At 40.8% G+C, this 17,825-nt stretch overlaps 1 protein-coding gene, 1 non-coding gene and 1 pseudogene across 3 annotated transcripts in view; 2 read left to right on the top strand and 1 right to left on the bottom strand.

The window, feature by feature from the left end:
- The first annotated feature begins 2,969 nt into the window (after nucleotides 1–2,969).
- LOC150056177 (small nucleolar RNA SNORA70) lies at nucleotides 2,970–3,103 on the top strand. Its single transcript, XR_016537365.1, has one exon. It is a non-coding gene; the product is annotated as a small nucleolar RNA SNORA70 (small nucleolar RNA).
- Nucleotides 3,104–3,155: 52 nt separating this feature from the next.
- LOC150056176 (large ribosomal subunit protein uL16-like) lies at nucleotides 3,156–3,518 on the top strand (annotated as a pseudogene).
- A 9,056-nt stretch (nucleotides 3,519–12,574) lies between these two features.
- Atf2 (activating transcription factor 2) overlaps nucleotides 12,575–17,825 on the bottom strand; it is a 78,847-nt gene continuing 73,596 nt past the window's right edge. For both annotated transcript variants that reach the window (XM_090342600.1, XM_090342601.1), the window contains one exon: nucleotides 12,575–15,094. In XM_090342600.1, the coding sequence (XP_090198726.1) occupies nucleotides 14,868–15,094 (227 nt within the window). In that variant the 3' untranslated portion in view covers nucleotides 12,575–14,867. The remainder of the gene's footprint in view (nucleotides 15,095–17,825) is intronic.

Genomic DNA, 17,825 nt, shown 5'->3' with positions numbered 1-17,825 from the left:
TATTAAGAAAGAGAAACCCTCGGGGCCGGGAATTTGGCCTAGTGGTTAAAGTGCTTGCCTAGCATGCATGAAGACCCAGGTTCAATTCCTCGGTACCACATGCATAGAAAAAAGCCAGAAGTGGTGCTAAGGCTCAAGTGGTAGAGCTTTAACCTTGAGAAAGTCCAAGGACAGTGCTCAGGCCCTGAGCTCAAGCCCAGGACTGGCAAAAAAAAAAAAAAAGAAAGAAAAAAAAAGAAAAGAAAGAGAAACCCTTCATCTTATCACTGAACAATCACCTACCTGTGTCCTTATCCAATGAAAACATATTCATCACCCAGTTTCCAGGCTGCCATCTCAACTTACCAACAAACACCTTCTCACCCTAGGGACAGTGACTAATCCCAGTTACTTGGGAAGCTGAGATCAATAGGACTGCAGTTCGAGGAAAGCCTGGGGAAAAGGTCTCAAGACTTCATCTCAACCAGTAAAGGCCGGGTGTGGTGGCATGTGCCTGTCAACCTAGCCATGCAGGATGTGAGGAAATGTAGTCCAGGCTATCCCAGGCAGAAAGAAAGACCCTGAAATGAATGGTTCACGTGACAGAGTGCCTAGCAATCGAAGACCCTGAGATCAAATCTCAGTCCCACCCCTAATGAGAGGAGGGAGGGCGAGGGAGGGGAATTGGGGAGGAAGACCTGGAAGGAGAGGGGAGGAGAGAAATGTATTCTCAGGCTCCTACCTTCACACTTCAGAGTACCCACTTGGGCTTTGCATTCGGGCCCATTTGCCAACTGCACCCTGCTGGGAGGGGTGAGCAGGGCTGCAAACCTGCGGCGCCAGGCTGACCTCTCACTGCACCAGCAGGTGGACCCAGAGTCCAAGCTACGCCGCCTCCCGGCGGCATCTGGGTCCTCTGCCCTCCCGACTTAGGTGAAGCGGGGCTGGGCAGACCCGGGGGGCCCAGTGGCCATGTAAAGCCTTCCCGAGGCGCTGAGCCGCCCTTCTTTGCAGGCTGAGAAGCCGCCCTTCGGCTCTTTCTGTTCCATTTCTTTCTTTCTTTCGACGTGGGGTGAGTCTCAATGGGGAAAAGCCTGTTTTTTCTCCCCCCATGTCAGGCAACGAGGGAGACTGTGAGCCCCTCCCTCCATCTCAGGGAATTCACACCCAGAGCCTGGAACCCAAGGCCCGGCCCTTTAGACGCCGCCGCCGGTGACTTCCGTGCTTGCCTGGGAAGCAACGATTCCTGGGGCTGTGTGCCTGGGAAGGGAACGGTCCAAGGGGGGGAGAATTCCTGCCGCGTCCTCCCCGCAGCCCCTCCCGATTGCAGCCTCTAGAACTTAGAAGGTTTCTCCACGCCCAGCTTTCACTTCACTTCTGTATCCCACACCCTAGCGTTGCCTCTCAAGGGCAGACTCGATTTAATTCGCGTTACGTCCCCCTCTCTTCACTCTGTGCCCAGACACAAAGCAGGCCTGGCAGCTGTGTCAGAACGCACGTGTATCAGACGGCAGTAAGTGCAGCCAGCTTGCCTTTCTAGGCTCTAATGCTCCCAATGTAAATTGCTAGATTTCCTTAATGTAGTTTTCAGTCTTTTAGTCTTAAGCCATCAATTTACTGAAGAAATGAGATCACTTTAAAAAATTTAACCCAGAGTAGGAGGAAAAGACCGGGAAGGGGCGGGGGGAGAAGGGGAAGGAAGGGGGGGAGACAGAGAGAAAGAGAGAGAGAGAGAGACAGAGACAGAGAGATTCTGTAAACTAAGTATGTAAAATTTCTAAAATGTAGAAGTTAATGCAACTTCTAGGATCTTAAAAAAATAAAGAAGAAGCTAACTCATGCCTGTAACCCTAGCTACTCAAGAGGCAGAGGCTGAGATCTGAGGAACATGTTCAAAGCCAGCCTGGCAGAAAAGTCCATGAGACTCTTATCTCCAGTTAACCACCACACCACCACAAAATTGGAAGTGGTGCTGTGACTCAAAGTGCTAGGCTTGAGTGAAAAAGCTCAGGGACCAGGATCAAGCTCTGAGTTCAAGCTCCATGACTGATCAAAAAAGAAAGAAAGAAAGATTACTTTATAAAACCATCTAGCTTTGTCTATAGCAATCCAGTGAGTAACACATAACTGATGCTCCGATAATGTTAAAATAGTACCTACCGACTGGGCTGGAGTTTGGCCTAGCGGTAGAGTGCTTGACTAGCATGCATGAATACCTAGGTTCGATTCCTCAAAACTATATACATAGAAAAGCCAGAAGTGGTGATATGGCTCAGGTGGTAGAGCATTGACCTTGAGGAAAGCCCAAGGACAGTGCTCAGGTCCTGAGCTCAAGCCACAGGACTGGCAAAAAAAAAAAAAAATACTACCTACCATATGCTAGGAATTGCAGTTTATTAATTTTCAAAACAACTCTCTAATATAGAGATTTATTTTTCCCATTCCATAATTTATACCATTTATATAAGAGATTCACATTTTGAATTAATTACTCGTGATTTTCTTATAATTTATTGCACTGTAGTCTAGTTATATGCCTTTTGATTTTGTCTTTTTGACATATCTAGCAAGTAAATATTCTTAATTTAGGTCTGAGAGTAAAATAGAAATAAATGAATGTTGACCTATGTCAGGCCCCTGTCTCTAGGAAGGTGAGCTTCATAACATATGGACCAACAGTATTAGTAGTATTTATGTATCTCATTTTAACACAATTATTTTGACTTATTATTCACTAAAATCTTTAGAAAAATGTCACAGTAAACCCATTCCCATACCATTACCTCCTCCTTCCTCCCCTACTGGGTAGATATTCCATTACACAAGAAGAGAAGAGTCTCTTGTTTTTGGACGGAGGTAGATGAGCCCATTCCCTCAGCATCTCCTTTAAAGAAGGAGGCGAGTCAGTCCAGCCCGGCACTCCACTAGCATCAGAAAGCCAAAGGCACAGGCAGGCAACATTTCAAGGAAATGCATAAAGCTTATTTCGTCTGCAGCTAATTAAGCCGACCAGGTTCTTTACTTGTAGGGCCTTGGTGTGCAATGGTTGCAAACAGCAAGCTCCTTGGTAGTGTACGCAGCCTGTTCCTTGTATGGGTTGCCCTAAGGGACCTTGGACACAATTATCCCGTGTGTTTTCAAGCCTCTGATCTCATGCTGTCCCCCTATCTAGGCTCCAGACAGGTATGCGGGGTGCCTTTGGGAAGCCCCAGGGGACATCATGTCCATCCGCACGAAGCTGCAGAATAAGGAACATGTGATTGAGGCTTTACGCAGGGCCAAGTTCAAATTCCCTGGTCGCCAGAAGATCCACATCTCCAAGAAGTGGGGCTTTACAAAGTTCAATGCAGATGAGTTTGAAGACATGGTAGCTGAGAAGCGCCTCATCCCTGACGGCTGTGGAGTCAAGCATATCCCAAACCGCGGTCCTCTGCATAAGTGGCGAGCCCTGCACTCATGAGGACCCCCACCCACCGAGCTACATCACCACACCCACCCCGCTGACACCATGCTCACCAATAAAACGTGCATTGTATCCCCCCCCCCAAATCTTATTTCGTAATCCCAACTGCCCCCACAAAGGGCTGGGGCACCTTGAGAACCAGGCTAGCCAACAGGATGCCTCTCCTGAGGGAGCCCTGATACCAGACTCTACTTTGCCAAAGAAAGCAAGTGGTTGGTTTACAAAGGTCATTCTAACTAGAAGATCACCATTTTTTTTGTTGTTGCTTAAGGGATTTCATAGTTCTTTCACTAAGGAAAGGAACCTATAGCAAGAATAAGTTAAGCTGTTTGATATAAAAGTTGATTTTTAAGGTAGAGGAAATTCCTTGAATGATTCCATAGTGTGGGTTTGTAGAAAATCCAACTTTCCAAATCGCTCCTTAGATCCTGTGACTTTTCCCCAACTCCACACCATTATTCCCAAATCCCTAATAACCTCTACTCATACTGAATGAAGTTAAAATAAAACACAACAACAGTAATGGGGAAAGAAAAATGGAGCAAGGGAGACTTTAAGCCATTTTCTCAATAGTATTAGGTGGTTACTTCAGAGTGAAAGCTGTCCTGCGTCTAGTAACAGACTTCTACCTACCAAGTGTCAGCCTGACCCTTTCCCAGATGTGACCCTGGAAGAGTATAGTGACCTAGAAATCAAAAGAAGAGGGCTAGAAATGTGGCTTAATGGTAGAGTGCTTGCCTAGCATGCATGAAGCCCTGGGTTTGAGTCTTCAATACCACATATACAGAAAAAGCCAGAAGTGGTACTGTGGTTCACTCAAGTGGTAAAATGCTAGCCTTCAGCAAAAGAAATTCAGGGACAGTGCCTAGGCCCTGAGTTAAAGTGCTAGAACTGGCAAAACAAAACAAAAAAAATAAATAAATAAACAAATCAGAAGAGGTTGCCTTGAAAAGAAGGGAACGTGGGCTGGGAGTGTAGCCTAGTGGTAGAGTGCTTGCCTAGCATGCATGAAGCCCTGGGTTTGATTCCTTGGTACCACATACACAGAAAAAGCCAGAAGTGGTGCTCAAGTGGCAGAGCACTAGACTTAAGCAAAAAAAAAAAAGTGTCCAAGGAAAAACTAGCGAGTGGTATAAAATATCTTTACAGGGTCCCATTGATCAACTGTTTTGTTTAATGGCAAATCCTTTGTACAACTACTTAAAGATAATAAAATAATTTTTAAAGAAGGGAATACATGCAAATAAATAAATGCACTGGCATACCTAAAGGGCTTTTATGTTAGAGCCCTGCATATGCAACGGCAGCTAGAAGAGTTGGAGGTGCCAGAGTTGTTTTTTTTTTTAAATAATTCAAATTGACTCTGCTTGCAAAATATTTGCCTAATATGAAGAAGTCATGAGAATCTGCCTCTTTACCTATGGTAGCAGATTACTTGAATTCTTTTGTTGAATTTGGTGGTAAATTTAAACTTAAGCCCCAAACCAAAATACAACATACTACCAATGCACCAAATGCAATAAACACACACAATTCTTATTAGATTTAACATATGAAGGTGATCAGAAATCTTGGCAATGTGAAGCTCTATGGAAGAGTGCAGGTAAAGGTTAAATGACCCTATGTGAAAAACAACCAAACCCAAAAGGAGCCAGAGTGTGGTTCAAGTGGAGCCTGCTTAGCAAGCTCAGAGACTCTGGGTTCAAACCCCATTGTGGGATGTGAAGGATTGGGGACTGCAAGTGCAGACTATTTAAGAATGGATGGCAAAGACAGTAGGGCTAAAAGCAGAAGGAATCATAGTATAAGTTTGAGGTTTGTTTGCTCCTAGGCTGGGAGAAATAAGCCAGTTTTTCTTTTTTCTTTTTGCCAGTCCTGGGCTTGAGCTCAGGGCTTGAGCACTGTCCTTGGACTTTCTCAAGGCTAGAGCTCTACCACGTGAGCCTCAGCACCACTTCCGGCTTTTTGCTATGTATGTGAGGTACCGAGGAATCCAACCCGGGTCTTCATGCATGCTAGGCAAACACTCTATCACTAGGCCAAACTTCCAGCCCCTAAGCCAGTTTTTCTAAGTTAGAAATGAGTCAAGAGAAAGGGGAAAAGGAAGGTGGAGAGGTCCGGGGCTCTGCAGAAGGAGCCTAAAGAGAGAATCTTGAGGAGACCTGGGATGTCCAGCCTCAGATGAAGCACTGGGCTCCCCCTTCTTCAGGAGAACAAACCTCTTCTACCTAACAGGAGGGGATGGGAGAAGGTAGATCAGGTGCGGGTGCAAGTTAGTGTACAGATTTAGGAGCAGGAAGCTGAGGTGGGGGCATCTCTTTTCTGTGGCTGAGCCACCTTTTTCAGGGAGCTGAGAACCTGGCTATAAATTTTGCAAGAGTGATGATGAGCAGAGCACCAGTGGCTAATGCCTTTAATCTTAGTGACTCAACTATTATCTGGAGGCTTGCTGTGCAAAGCCTGCCTGAGGGAAAAAACTCTAAGAGATGCTATCTTCAAGCAACTGGTGAAGAAGCTGGACTGGAATTGTGACTTAAATGGTAGAGCACTAGCTGAGGCTCTGAGTTCAAGTCCTTGCACTGACATACAAAATTAAAAAGAGTAGAGATAACGGTCAGGCTACACAGATAAAGGCTTACTGATACACTAGCACTATATATTTTAAAAATGGTCAAACCTGGAAAGAATGTTTTGGAGACTTCAAAGTTGAGCCTGTATGTATTCCACTGGTTATCTATATGGTATTTGACACCAATACATAAAGGAATATGCACGCAGTTATTTATAATAATAGCCAAAACACCAAAACCAACAACCCCATAGCAAGAGACTTTAATATTAAACTACAGTGACCTGGTAAAATAACTGATAGTGAAATTGATCACCAAATTTCTACAAGAAACACATGTTTTCTTCACTTAAAAGAATTTTCAACTACCACTAGGGGGTGTTTTGTTCAATTAATTCAATAGTAAAAGTTTTTGATTTCTGTTCTGGAGGGACATATACTGAAAAGTAAACATACAACTGGCTGCATTTTGGTCTTTTTTTTCTGACTCCTTTCAATTTTCTAGGTCAGCCACAGAATAAATGAGAGCTTCTTTCTTCTCAAGCTCTATAAGGGAGATGAAAATGTGTGTCTCTTTTTCTTTTGGTGGTAGGAAGGTTGAAATTCAAGACTTTGTAGTTGCTGGGCAGGCATACTGCTGCACAAACCACATCTCCAGCTCTGCTTTTCTCCCTCTAGAAAGAGCAGGGGAATGGAATGATGTAAAAGACAAACCTCACATCAGAAAATATGAGTATTTACCTGCCTGAGAGAAAATTTTGAATTTATTTTCTTTTGAAATAATAAAAAAAAGCTTTTAAAAAAGTCATTTAGGGGCTGGGAGCATGGCCTACTGGTAGAATGTTTGCCTAGCATGCATGAAGTCCTGGGTTCAAGTCCTTTAACAGTTTAACCTTAATGTTTCTACCACTACTATGCTAGTGTTGCAAGCCATTACTAAAATCCCTTCATTAAACAAAACAAATTACCTAATTTTGGATCACTTAGGAAAGTACTTTCAGCTAAACTAACAACTATTTCAATAAAACAATTGTCTCTGCTCATTACAGATGCAAAGAAGGGTTTTAGGTGATAAATCAAAGCCTTCCTTTCCTTCTATGTTCAACCTGAGTGTAAACCCAAAATCTACTCCTACCAGAACAGAATACCTGGTATTTTATAAAGGAAACATTCATTTGATCTTATTATTCCAGAGACTGGAAAGTCCTGAAACTCCTGCTGTCTTCTTTCTTCAATTTGTGATATCTGAAAGGAAAAGGCAAACCCACGAAGGGTGGACGCTAGTTTAAATATGGAGTCCTTTTCCTGCTGTGTTCCAGCAAGCCAGACATGAAGCTAATTTTCCAGCCACCACAAGAAATATCTGTAGGGTATTTATTACACAGGACCTCTGAGTTCTTCTAAAAATTTTGGTGAGGTTTGGCTTGGACACAATTTCAAGATCTGGTTGGGTCCCAAAGCTTTCCCACCCACTCTTTTTTTCTGCCACTCCTGAACCTAGGCTTTAGTTCAAACTTGATTCACATCCAGACAGAAAGTGCCATACCTTCTCAGTTGTTCTCGGAATTTTGAACACATGCAGCACTTGGTGATGGGAAGGGGTGGGGGAGAGAAGGGGACACAGAGCAGGGACCCCATAGCCTTCCACCAGTCCATAGTTATTGCTTCCTGAAGCCAAGTGAGCACCCACTGTCTGTCATCTCCACTTGGACGTCCAACTTCCTAGCTCCCCAGTTCTCACTGTCTGTCTGGAGCACCATGACAATTCAGCTTGTGGTCCTCGGTCCCTTCTTGTTTTCCAGGAGGCAAAACCGTCTCATTTCATGGGGAAACTAAAGGAGTTGGCAAAGACATAAAATGACTTCCTGCACCCCACATGTGTACTAATCGCTTACCTTCTTCAGTTCTACTGACATTAACATCCTTCAGATCCCACCACTGGAAGCTGGAGTAGTAGATGGTTTGGGAGTAGTTGACAAGAAACAAACTGAAGGACTCTGAGCACAATTCTCCCCCCAACCCAGAGCTTCTTTGATGAGATTGCAAATTTAGGGTGTACATCCTGTACATCCACAGCTGCTTTTCATAAAGAACTCTTCTATCTCAATAGCTAGCTTCTACCATAAACACCACTTGTACAAAATTTGGCTAAAGAGAGCCTTAGTCTCTGGTCCTGACCTCTTTGAGCAGGAAGGGAGGCTAGTGGTGAGCTGTGGATTAGAAGCATCTTTGGTCATGTTACTGCAGAGACTACTTGACCACATAGAGCACACAGGACCAGACACTGTCCAAGATTAGTATCCAAAGAGAGTGCCAGGAGGCCTCAGTGTCTTTGGCACCTTAGCCTGCAGGACTGTGTTCTCCAGCTATGGCTGCCCTCTATGCACTGTCTCGATCTCGTCTTACTTCAAAGAGCTGAGACCAGTTAAGAACACTTAAAAAGACCCAATTAAGCTAGAGGCCAGTGGCTCATACCTGCCACCTTAGCTACTCAGGAGGCTGAGATCTGAGGATTGCAGTTGGAAGCCAACCCAAGTAAGAAAGTCCACGAGACTCTAATCTCTAGTTTGCTGGGGCAGGTGGGTGGGGGAAAGGGGAAAGCTGGAACTGGAGTTGTAGTTTAAGTGCACTAGCCTTGAGCAAAAACGTTTAGGGATAGCCCAGGCCCTGGTTTGTTGGCACAAACCAACAAACAAAAAGCCTAAATAAGACTTTACAGCAGGCCCTGGAATAAAGGAGGGTGGAGGTATGGGAGGATCCCATGCAGGGGGAAAAAACAAAGAAAGAAAAAATTCAATTCAAATCCCAGACCACTCACATCCAAGAAAAACAAAAGCAAACAACAACAAAAAAACCCTTCTCATAGATACTCTGGAGGCTGAGAACTGTTCAGATCAGTTCAAAGCCAGCCCTGGCACTACAAGGCCATGAGACTTTTAGCTCCAGGAAGTGGTGCTGTGGCTCTAGGGTAGGGCAGTAGCCTTGAGCTGAAGAGCTCAGAGACAGCACCCAGTCCCAGAGTTCAAGCCACATGACAAAAAAAAAAAAAGCCCCCAAAACAAAACAAAAACACCCTTCTCAGTCCACATGGCATTTGCGTTGCCTACTCCAGCTGTCCCCTTGCCTCAAATCCCAGCCTAGTCACACCCAATCCATTGGGATTACTTCCATATTATGTTTAAGGAAGAAACAATTCACAAACTCTAAAATAGTGGAGTCAATTGATTGTTATAGACAATCCTACACTTATACTCAAAACCAGAGAAAATCTTATAAGAAAACTAAAAACCAATAATCTTCATGAGTTTATCTACATAAAACCCCCAAACACAAATTTAATCACTGGAATTTTAACATGTTGCTGGTAGGAATGCAAAATGGTGCACTTGGGATAACAATTGACCAGTTTCTTATGAATACGCAATACTCATAACCAACAGAAACCTGACTGCTTCCTGTCAGCTTTCTATAACTGTAACTTAATACCTGAGAGAATCAATCTAAAAGGAAGAAGTATATTGGTTTGCCATAGTTTACTGTGGACTTTTCTTTTTTCCTTTTTAAATATTTTCCCATTTTTAGTGGGGCAGAATTTTTTTTTCTTTTATCTCTAATTGGGTTGTGCAAATGTTCACTTATAGAGACTATCGTACTTGGTATATTGCTAAATTAGTGTATATTAATTGTTAAGAAAGTTTTACCAGGTTTTCTTAATTTAAAAAGCTTGACGATAACTATTAGATTTAGGACTTTCTGAAGTTATGGGTAAGATTTGGGGAAAAGTAGCTGGGCATGGTGGCTCATACCTATAATCCTAGCTACTCAGGAGGCTGAGATCGGAGAATTGAGGTTCAAAGCCAGCCTGGGCACTAAAGAATGAGAGACTCTTATCTCCAATTAACCACTAGAAAAATGGGAAGTGGGGCTGTGGCTCAAGGAGTAGGGTGGTAGCTTTGAGCTGAAGAGCTCAGAGACAGAACCCATGCCTACAGTTCAAGCGCCATGACCCACCCCCCCAAAAAAAGGGGGGGGAAAGAAAACATAAAGGCCAAAGTTTGGATTTTTAAAAAAATGTGTTATATTCATAGGATAGTTGGGGAAACAAGAAGCAGTTTAGTGGTGAAAAATGAAGTTATATAGGGACCGTGGAAGCATTAGATTAGAAATTTGGTATAGCCCATTGACTTTCAAGTTACCGACAATGCATGGCCTACATGAAAATGAGCTGGTAACTTGTTAAGCCGAGTCCTAATCAAGATGGTTGGTCAGTTTGGGCTGTTAAAGAGAGAATGCCATTCACCATCCATTGGGGGAAAAGATATGAATGCAGAACAAAAGGAATTTTCTTAGTTTTTGGAAGTTGGGAATTCTATATAGTTCAGAGACAGATTGCTGTTTATCTACCATGTGCAAGAGCCCTGATTTCCTTCCCCAGGACTGCAAAAAGAAATAAAAATAGAGTATGAAGATTTAATTAAATTGCTACTTGATTTGGCAAATAAAAATCTTTCATGACCTTTAGGAACATTTTGAATGGATAACGATTGGTACTAGTGACAATAACTTCAAATACTTAAATCTTATTTCCCACATAGAGTTGGGAGAAAAGTCTAGAAACCATGGGGCTTCTGAATTTGGAATTCCACTTCAACATCAAGCTGACACACTAGAAAAGTCACACCCATGATGAAATACAAAAGGGAGACTATTTGCTCCTTTAGAACTACAAGTTCTAAAGAAAGCCTGTCTGTTCCTACCTAAATTTCCTTTAAAAAAAAAAAAGTGGACCTCTACCCCAACTACCCTGTGCAGTTGAGCTTCAAAAGTGCACTCGCCATACTCACCATATGGTCTGGGAATCCATGCTCAAAAATTAACATACTGTGCATAATATGTGCATGTAAGAAAATGTCACAGTGAAACCATATATATATATATATATATATATATATAGAGAGAGAGAGAGAGAGAGAGAGAGAGAGAGAGAGAGAGAGAGAGAGAGAGAGAGAGAGAGAGAGAGAGAGAGAAATTTGGCCAGTCTGGGTGATTGAACTGGCCTGGGTGCTGTCCCTGAACCTCTTTGTCCTCAAGGCTAGCACTCTAGCCACAGTGCCACTTTTCTTTTTCTGAGTAGTTTATTGGTGATAGTCTCTGGGCTGGCTTCAAACTGCAATCCACAAATCTCAAACTCCTGAGTAGCTACGATCATGGACATGAGCCTGTAGCACCCAAGCAGTCCAGTTTAAAATGAGTATTTAATGCACAGCATGTTCAAGACTGTTTGATTCCCTGCACAGAAAAGGTAAAGGCAAATAATATCTGTCCTATTTAATATTTATATGCAAATTTCAAATTTAGTTATCATTAATGCCTTTTTTCCCCCTGAAGTACTGGGGATGGAACTCAAGACCTTGCACATGCTTGGCAAGTGCTTTTCCATCAAGCAAAATCCCTAGCTAAACCTTTTAATTTTTTACTTAAAAATATCTGTCCAGAAGTTGATGAATATCAAAGGAACTTATGTTGAACATTTCCCTTAGCATTTTGGGTGTTGAGGCAGTGTTGAAATTGACTTTAGAACCTACAACAAAAAAATGAATGTACTGTATGTCTTGAATCTTACCACAGAAATCAAGCCAGATGTTCAATAATGGCCAATGGTTTGCCTGTTCTTTCTTCAAATGTTCATTTCTTTTTTGATGGTACTAGTGAGTAAACTCATGGCCTCAAGCTTGTCAGGCAGGTGTTCTAGCACTCAGAGCTATGTCTCTAGCTCTTTTTTACCTTGGTGATTTTCAAGATAAGGTCCAACTTTTTTACTTTTTCTCTAGCCTGATCTGGGCTTTCGTCTCACTACTTTTGCTTCGCCTTGTTACTGAGGATGAAAGATACTCTCCATTGTGCCCAACTTCTGAAGATGGGAAAACAGGGGAGTTATCATCGCATCCAGACCTGGTTGAGATGGAGTCTTCCCCCCCCCCCGCCCCCCTTGAGATGGCTGTGGATTGCAATCTCTTCATCTGTGCTTCCAAATCACTGAGTTTACAGGCTTAAGCCACCACTGGGCTCTTGGAGCAGCTTTCTAGAAAGACTGTCCTCACCTCTACTGCAGTCCCTTTGGTACATAACCCTGTCCTGATCATAATGCTTTTCCCTGATTCTATCTTTGTCAATTTGCATTTAAGATGTTCCATGAAATAAAATTTTTGAACACAATAATTATTTCCCAGTTATTTGAGAAAGTAATTCAGATTTTTAAGTCTCATTTTGAAAAAACTAGAATGTTAGAGGTAGTGAGTGGGCAGGTGAGTATGAGGTTGAAATCCAGGGAGTGTCCCAGGCTGGGGACGTATGGTTAAAGGTCACTGTATATGAATGGGAATTGAAGTGAGTCAGACAAGAGGAACAAAGTCTGAACACAATGCAGTTAAAAGGTCTCCAGAGGGAATGAATAAAGTCACAGAAACTCAAATAAGAAAGTATCTGGGGTTTTACAGGAAAGGGAAAATCATTACAGATAACACCATAAAAGACAGGTAAAAACAGGCAGATTATGAACATAATTTAAAGATAGAATTTATTCTCTGATGGTTTACTCATGCAAACTGCACAAAAAGAAAATAGTACAGTTTGTGTAACATTGCAAATATAAGGACTCAAAATGCTAGGTATAGAAGTAGTGTGACATCCTGGAAGTCAAAATGGAATTTGTGTTTATACAACTAATAATGTTTTTTATTTGTTGAGTACAGACTGATTTACAATGAAAATTTTGCTAACCTTGGTAAGCTCATTAACTGTTTACATGACTTCTTACATCTATGTACTTTTATTTTACAGTTGCAAGAACTCTGTTAACAAAAAACTTGAATTTGCAAAAATAATAAGATGAAAGAAATGCACTGAAGGACTTAGAAGAATGAAAATTGAGGCTGAATTACAATAAAATATAGCCTTGAAGAATTTTGTATTCTTGTATTTTGTGCCTTTGAGATCAACTCCTTAGCATAACTATGCCAAAATCAGGATTAGAAATTGATTAAAACTATTAAATCAGTTATAAAGTTAGAATAACCCACTAATTCTTTCAATTTTAACAAGCCAAACAATAAAAAACTGTATTATCTTCATACTTAAAAATCCTTAAATGTCGTTTGTGTAATTTGCATCTTTCCCAGTTTGGAACTTAGGCAGGTGGGATATTCTCTTGAATTAACAAGTATATTCCACACAGGCTTTTAAAATGTCAAGTCTCATTAGGAGATGGCATTGAGACTTTAGCAAATAATGTGGTATGGATGCAGAACAAACTGCACAATTTATAAATGCATCACAGATATTTACATAATGGAATTGTGTTTGAACGCCAGAAGTTGCTACTGGGTAAGACTCAACTATTTTACAAAGGTTTCTTATGCACACTTACTACTTTTAAATTTTTTATGTTTAACAATTTATTCTATTTAAAATATTGTACTGTATCTTGAACATAATTGCAGAATAAAAATAGGTAATGGCACATTAGAAAACTCAGTATCCCACAGATGACTGGATAATGAGGAACATGTACCTACAATCATCTCATCAGAAACAAGCTACATCATGGAATGTTAGTTATCCAAGCCTGCACAGTAATGACATTTTAAACTGCAATCATATAGGCCAGCATCACACAGAAGGCATCGTTAAACATTCAAGCAAAGATTGCTGGCTGAAACTACTGAAAGACACACGCGCAAAACACACACGCACTCTCACTCATTCATATATCCACTTTATAATTACATTGTTCTAAAGATAGATACTGATTTTTTCCCCACGAGAAACATTATCAAAATCTGCTACTAAAAGATGACAGTGCTTTCACAAGAATCAGTACAAGTTGGCTTGCAAGTACAAGACAATGGGGGTAAACAGTCCGAAAATTTCTAAGTAGTAATTTTAGGCTTTTCTGGCAACCATACCATACTTGATTATGCACAAACTTATCAGTTTGTAACCTGAAATCTGGAAAAATAAAACAAAACAACAACAAAAAAAACCACCAACCCCCTCAAAAAATAACAAGAGCTAATTTCAAAAATTACTAGATATTTGATAACCCTGTATCGTATATTACATAATTTCATATTTTCAGCCTCAAAACATAGGTCTAAAATACTGAGCTTAAGACTTAAAAAATAAAGTCATTTTTGAAATGCTGAAGATTCCACAATTTTTGTCTACTTAAAATCTTTTTTAAAAATGCAGTATTATGAATGCTTTGATTAAAGAATGTGCATAAAAGCACTGTTTAATGTTCTCACTCACTTAAAAGAAAGTGTTCTCTAATATTCTTCCTTTTGCAATAATGTGCAAAATAAAAGGCAAAACAATTAAAATCAAATTTCTATCTTTCTCTTGCCTAGTGCTTTACGACTTGGTTCACATTGCAAAGCCAATAGGGACTATGCAGAACTTTGGTATAAATGATAACAACACCACCATCACAGTTGAGGGTTAAGGAGTGGGCAAAAGAAATGGAAGTGGAAAGAGAGATTTAGTAACACCCCCATTTATTAAAACCATCAAATTAAAAGTGAAATAAACCACAATGAATTATGACACAATTCACACACTGAGCACAGAAAAAATAATAAATCTAACATTATAAAAAAGAAAAGCAAAATCAGTCTTTTTTTCAGACACTAAAAATTGCTTTCAGTCTGATCATCTACTGTCGCTACACCAACTTTAGAGCCAAATTTAATTTCAAGTAAAAAAAAAATTTACAACCACCGATTTTGCATAAATGGAAAATGGTCTTTCCTTGATTTTTCCCGTGAAGTCACTAATGAGTATACTGCAGATTTCTGATCAACTTCCCGAGGGCTGTGACTGGGAAGAAGGAGTCATGACCATCTGAGAAAGCCCAGGCTCTGTACTCTGGTCCGCCATCTGGGAGAGGACTGAAGTAGCTACAGCTTCTGCCTTTGAGGTTGAACTGACTCCATTGGATGTGCTGACAGAACTGTGCTGTATAGCTTCTGCATGTGGACTACTTGGCACTGAAAGGTCTTCTGAACTATCATCTTTATCAGCAGCTAAGTAGAAAAAAGAAAAATTATTCATTTTCATAAAGTAAAATCATATCAATCGAGGCAATACATAGAGTCAAAAGTTAGAAGATGTTATACAAAATTGTTTGGTTAAGACATGATGGTATGATTGCAATTGGGTGAGTAACTGAGTGTAAGTCATGAAGCAGGCAACTGTACTTGAAACAAGTCAAACAAAGAATAACCATGGACAGGGGAACATCTGAGTGCTTAGTACCTCCCAGAAAAGAGCTAAGAAATATCTGCTGAAGAGTGTTCATGAAAATGAGTTAGGAATTTAGGAGATAGCCTCTTATGGAGATAATCAAGCATTCACTGAGCAACATATTTAACAAACCACTCTGTTGTGCCTACATGTCATTCTTATTAAACATAAAAAAGAATTTATAACTACATGAAAAAAGGGATCTTACATATAAATTATATTTCCAAATTATTTTGCATTCTCCAAAATTATTTAGTCTGGCTGACTTTATATCCTGAGCCACACATGATTACAACACCTGATTCTAATAATACAAACACGTGAGAATAAACAATAGTTAAGAGTCTAAATGCCACTAGCTGCTAGAGTTGCATGACTTAATTGAGATTCAAATAAAATCCACACAAAACTCTAGATATTGCAATTGAAAGGGTATTTAGGAAGGGGCATTCTAAGTATTTATGAAAATAAATCTACCATGTTCACACCTGAGTAACAAATTGCTGCCATTTTCCTTATTTTAGCAGATTATAACTCAGTAGTTTTATTTACTGAAAAAGTTGTTAATGCAACACACACAAATATTCACAATATCTGTAAATCTTAAAATACAATAGGCATCTGGGCCGGGAGTTTGGCCTTGTGCTTGCCTAGCATGCACAAAGACCCAGGTTTGACTCCTCGGTACCACATACATAGAAAAAAGCCAGAAATGGTGGTGTGGCTCAAGTGGTAGAGCTCTAGCCTTGAGAAAGCCCACGGACAGTGCTCAGGCCCTGAATTCAAGGCCCAGGACTGGCCAAAAAAAAAAAAAATACAGTGGACATCATGGGAATGTTGCCAATGATAATGCTCCTTCCAGGACTGTGTCCTTGTGACAGGAAATCACTATTTCGGCATTTCTTCAACCAGCCCCTTGTCTTTACTTTGTAGATTTTACATATGATATATATCCATATATCCCTTTAAAACAGTTTAGCTTTATTTTTGTGAGTGTGTGTGTGCGCACCAGAATTAGTGCCTCTGGCTCTACCTTTTTGTGTGTGTATGTGTGTGTGTGTGTGTGTGTGTGTGTGTGTGTGTGTGTTCCAAGCTAGAGCTAAATCACTTGAACAACATCTGTACTTCTGGCTTTTTGCTGGATTTGGTCAAGAGTTCTGAGGGCTGGTTAAGAACCATAATCCTCATCTCGGCAGCTAGGATTACCAGTGTCACATGTGAGTCATCATGGTTCAGCTTTATTTTTTTTTCCTTCCTTCCTCCTTCCCTCCCTCCCTCCCTCCTTCCTCCCTTCCTCTCTCCTTCCTTCCTTCCTCCCTCCCTCTCTCCTTCCTTCCTTCCTCCCTCCCTCCCTCCCTTCCTCCTTGCCTGCCTGCCTGCCTGCCTGCCTGCCTGCCTGCCTGCCTTCCTTCCTTCCTTCCTTCCTTCCTTCCTTCCTTCCTTCCTTCCTTCCTTCCTTCCTTCATCCTGGGGCTTGAACACAGGACCTGGGCACTGTCCTTGAGTTTTCTCAAGACTAGCGCTCTACCACTTGAGCCACAGCTCCACTTCCAGCTTTTTCTGTGTATGTGATGTAGAGGAATCAAACCCAGGGCTTTGTGCATGTTAGGCAAGCACTCTCACCACTAGGCCACACTCCTGGCCCCTGTCCAGCTTTACTTTTAAATATTATAAAAATATTATCATATCAAACATATTCTTTTGAGCTTGACTTTTTGACTTAGCACTAATCACTTGTATTTATCCCAGCATTTAAAAGGCACAGGCAGGCGGAACACAAATTTGGGTCCAGCCTAGGCTACACAGCAAATTCCAGTCAGCCTAAGCTACGTATTCTTTTTTTGCTCCTGGTTGAGGGGCTTGAACTCAGGGCCTGGACATTGTCCTTGAACCTTTTTGCTCAAGGTTAGCATTTTACCAGTTTGAGCCACAGTGCCCTTTCTTTAATTTTTAAAAAAATTTAGGTTCATTTACTTTTTAAAGCTTCTACCTTAAAAAAAAGTCAACAATTACAACAGACATTCAGGGAAGTTACCTAACAAGCAAAACTTAAGCTCAAACAGAATTCCCCATTTTGAGTGTTTTCTGAAGTACAAGCAGTTTTTTTATAATTCTCAAATCTGTGTACTTCTGCAATATATTAATGAGATGAAAATCTTACTTCTTTTATAATAAGCTATAAATGCAGAATAATTCTTCTGGATCTAACCTAACCTTAAGATAGGATTCTTACTTTCAAATCACAATTAGAAATCCTTAAAAATATATAAAACAGAAAAAATACTTTTCTGATTAAGCAATGATTATTAGCAAACATTTATAAGCCAGTTAAATAGCCAATACAATAGTTACATGTTTAAAGAAAAGTAAACAGGCAGTGACAGTTTAACTGAAGAGAAAACAAAGATAGTACTGTTTGTTTATTTCACCACTATTCTTCAATAAAACAAGCTGACCTTTTCCTGGATGCTAAGTCTTAGAAATATATCAGCTTTCACAAAGATGCTGGTT

Source organism: Megascapheus bottae, chromosome 12, assembly GCF_031878675.1.
Source record: "Megascapheus bottae isolate mThoBot1 chromosome 12, mThoBot2.hap1, whole genome shotgun sequence".
Taxonomy (NCBI): domain Eukaryota; kingdom Metazoa; phylum Chordata; class Mammalia; order Rodentia; family Geomyidae; genus Megascapheus; species Megascapheus bottae.
Note: the sequence above shows the minus strand (reverse complement) of the source record. Positions and strands in the feature narration are given on the sequence as shown.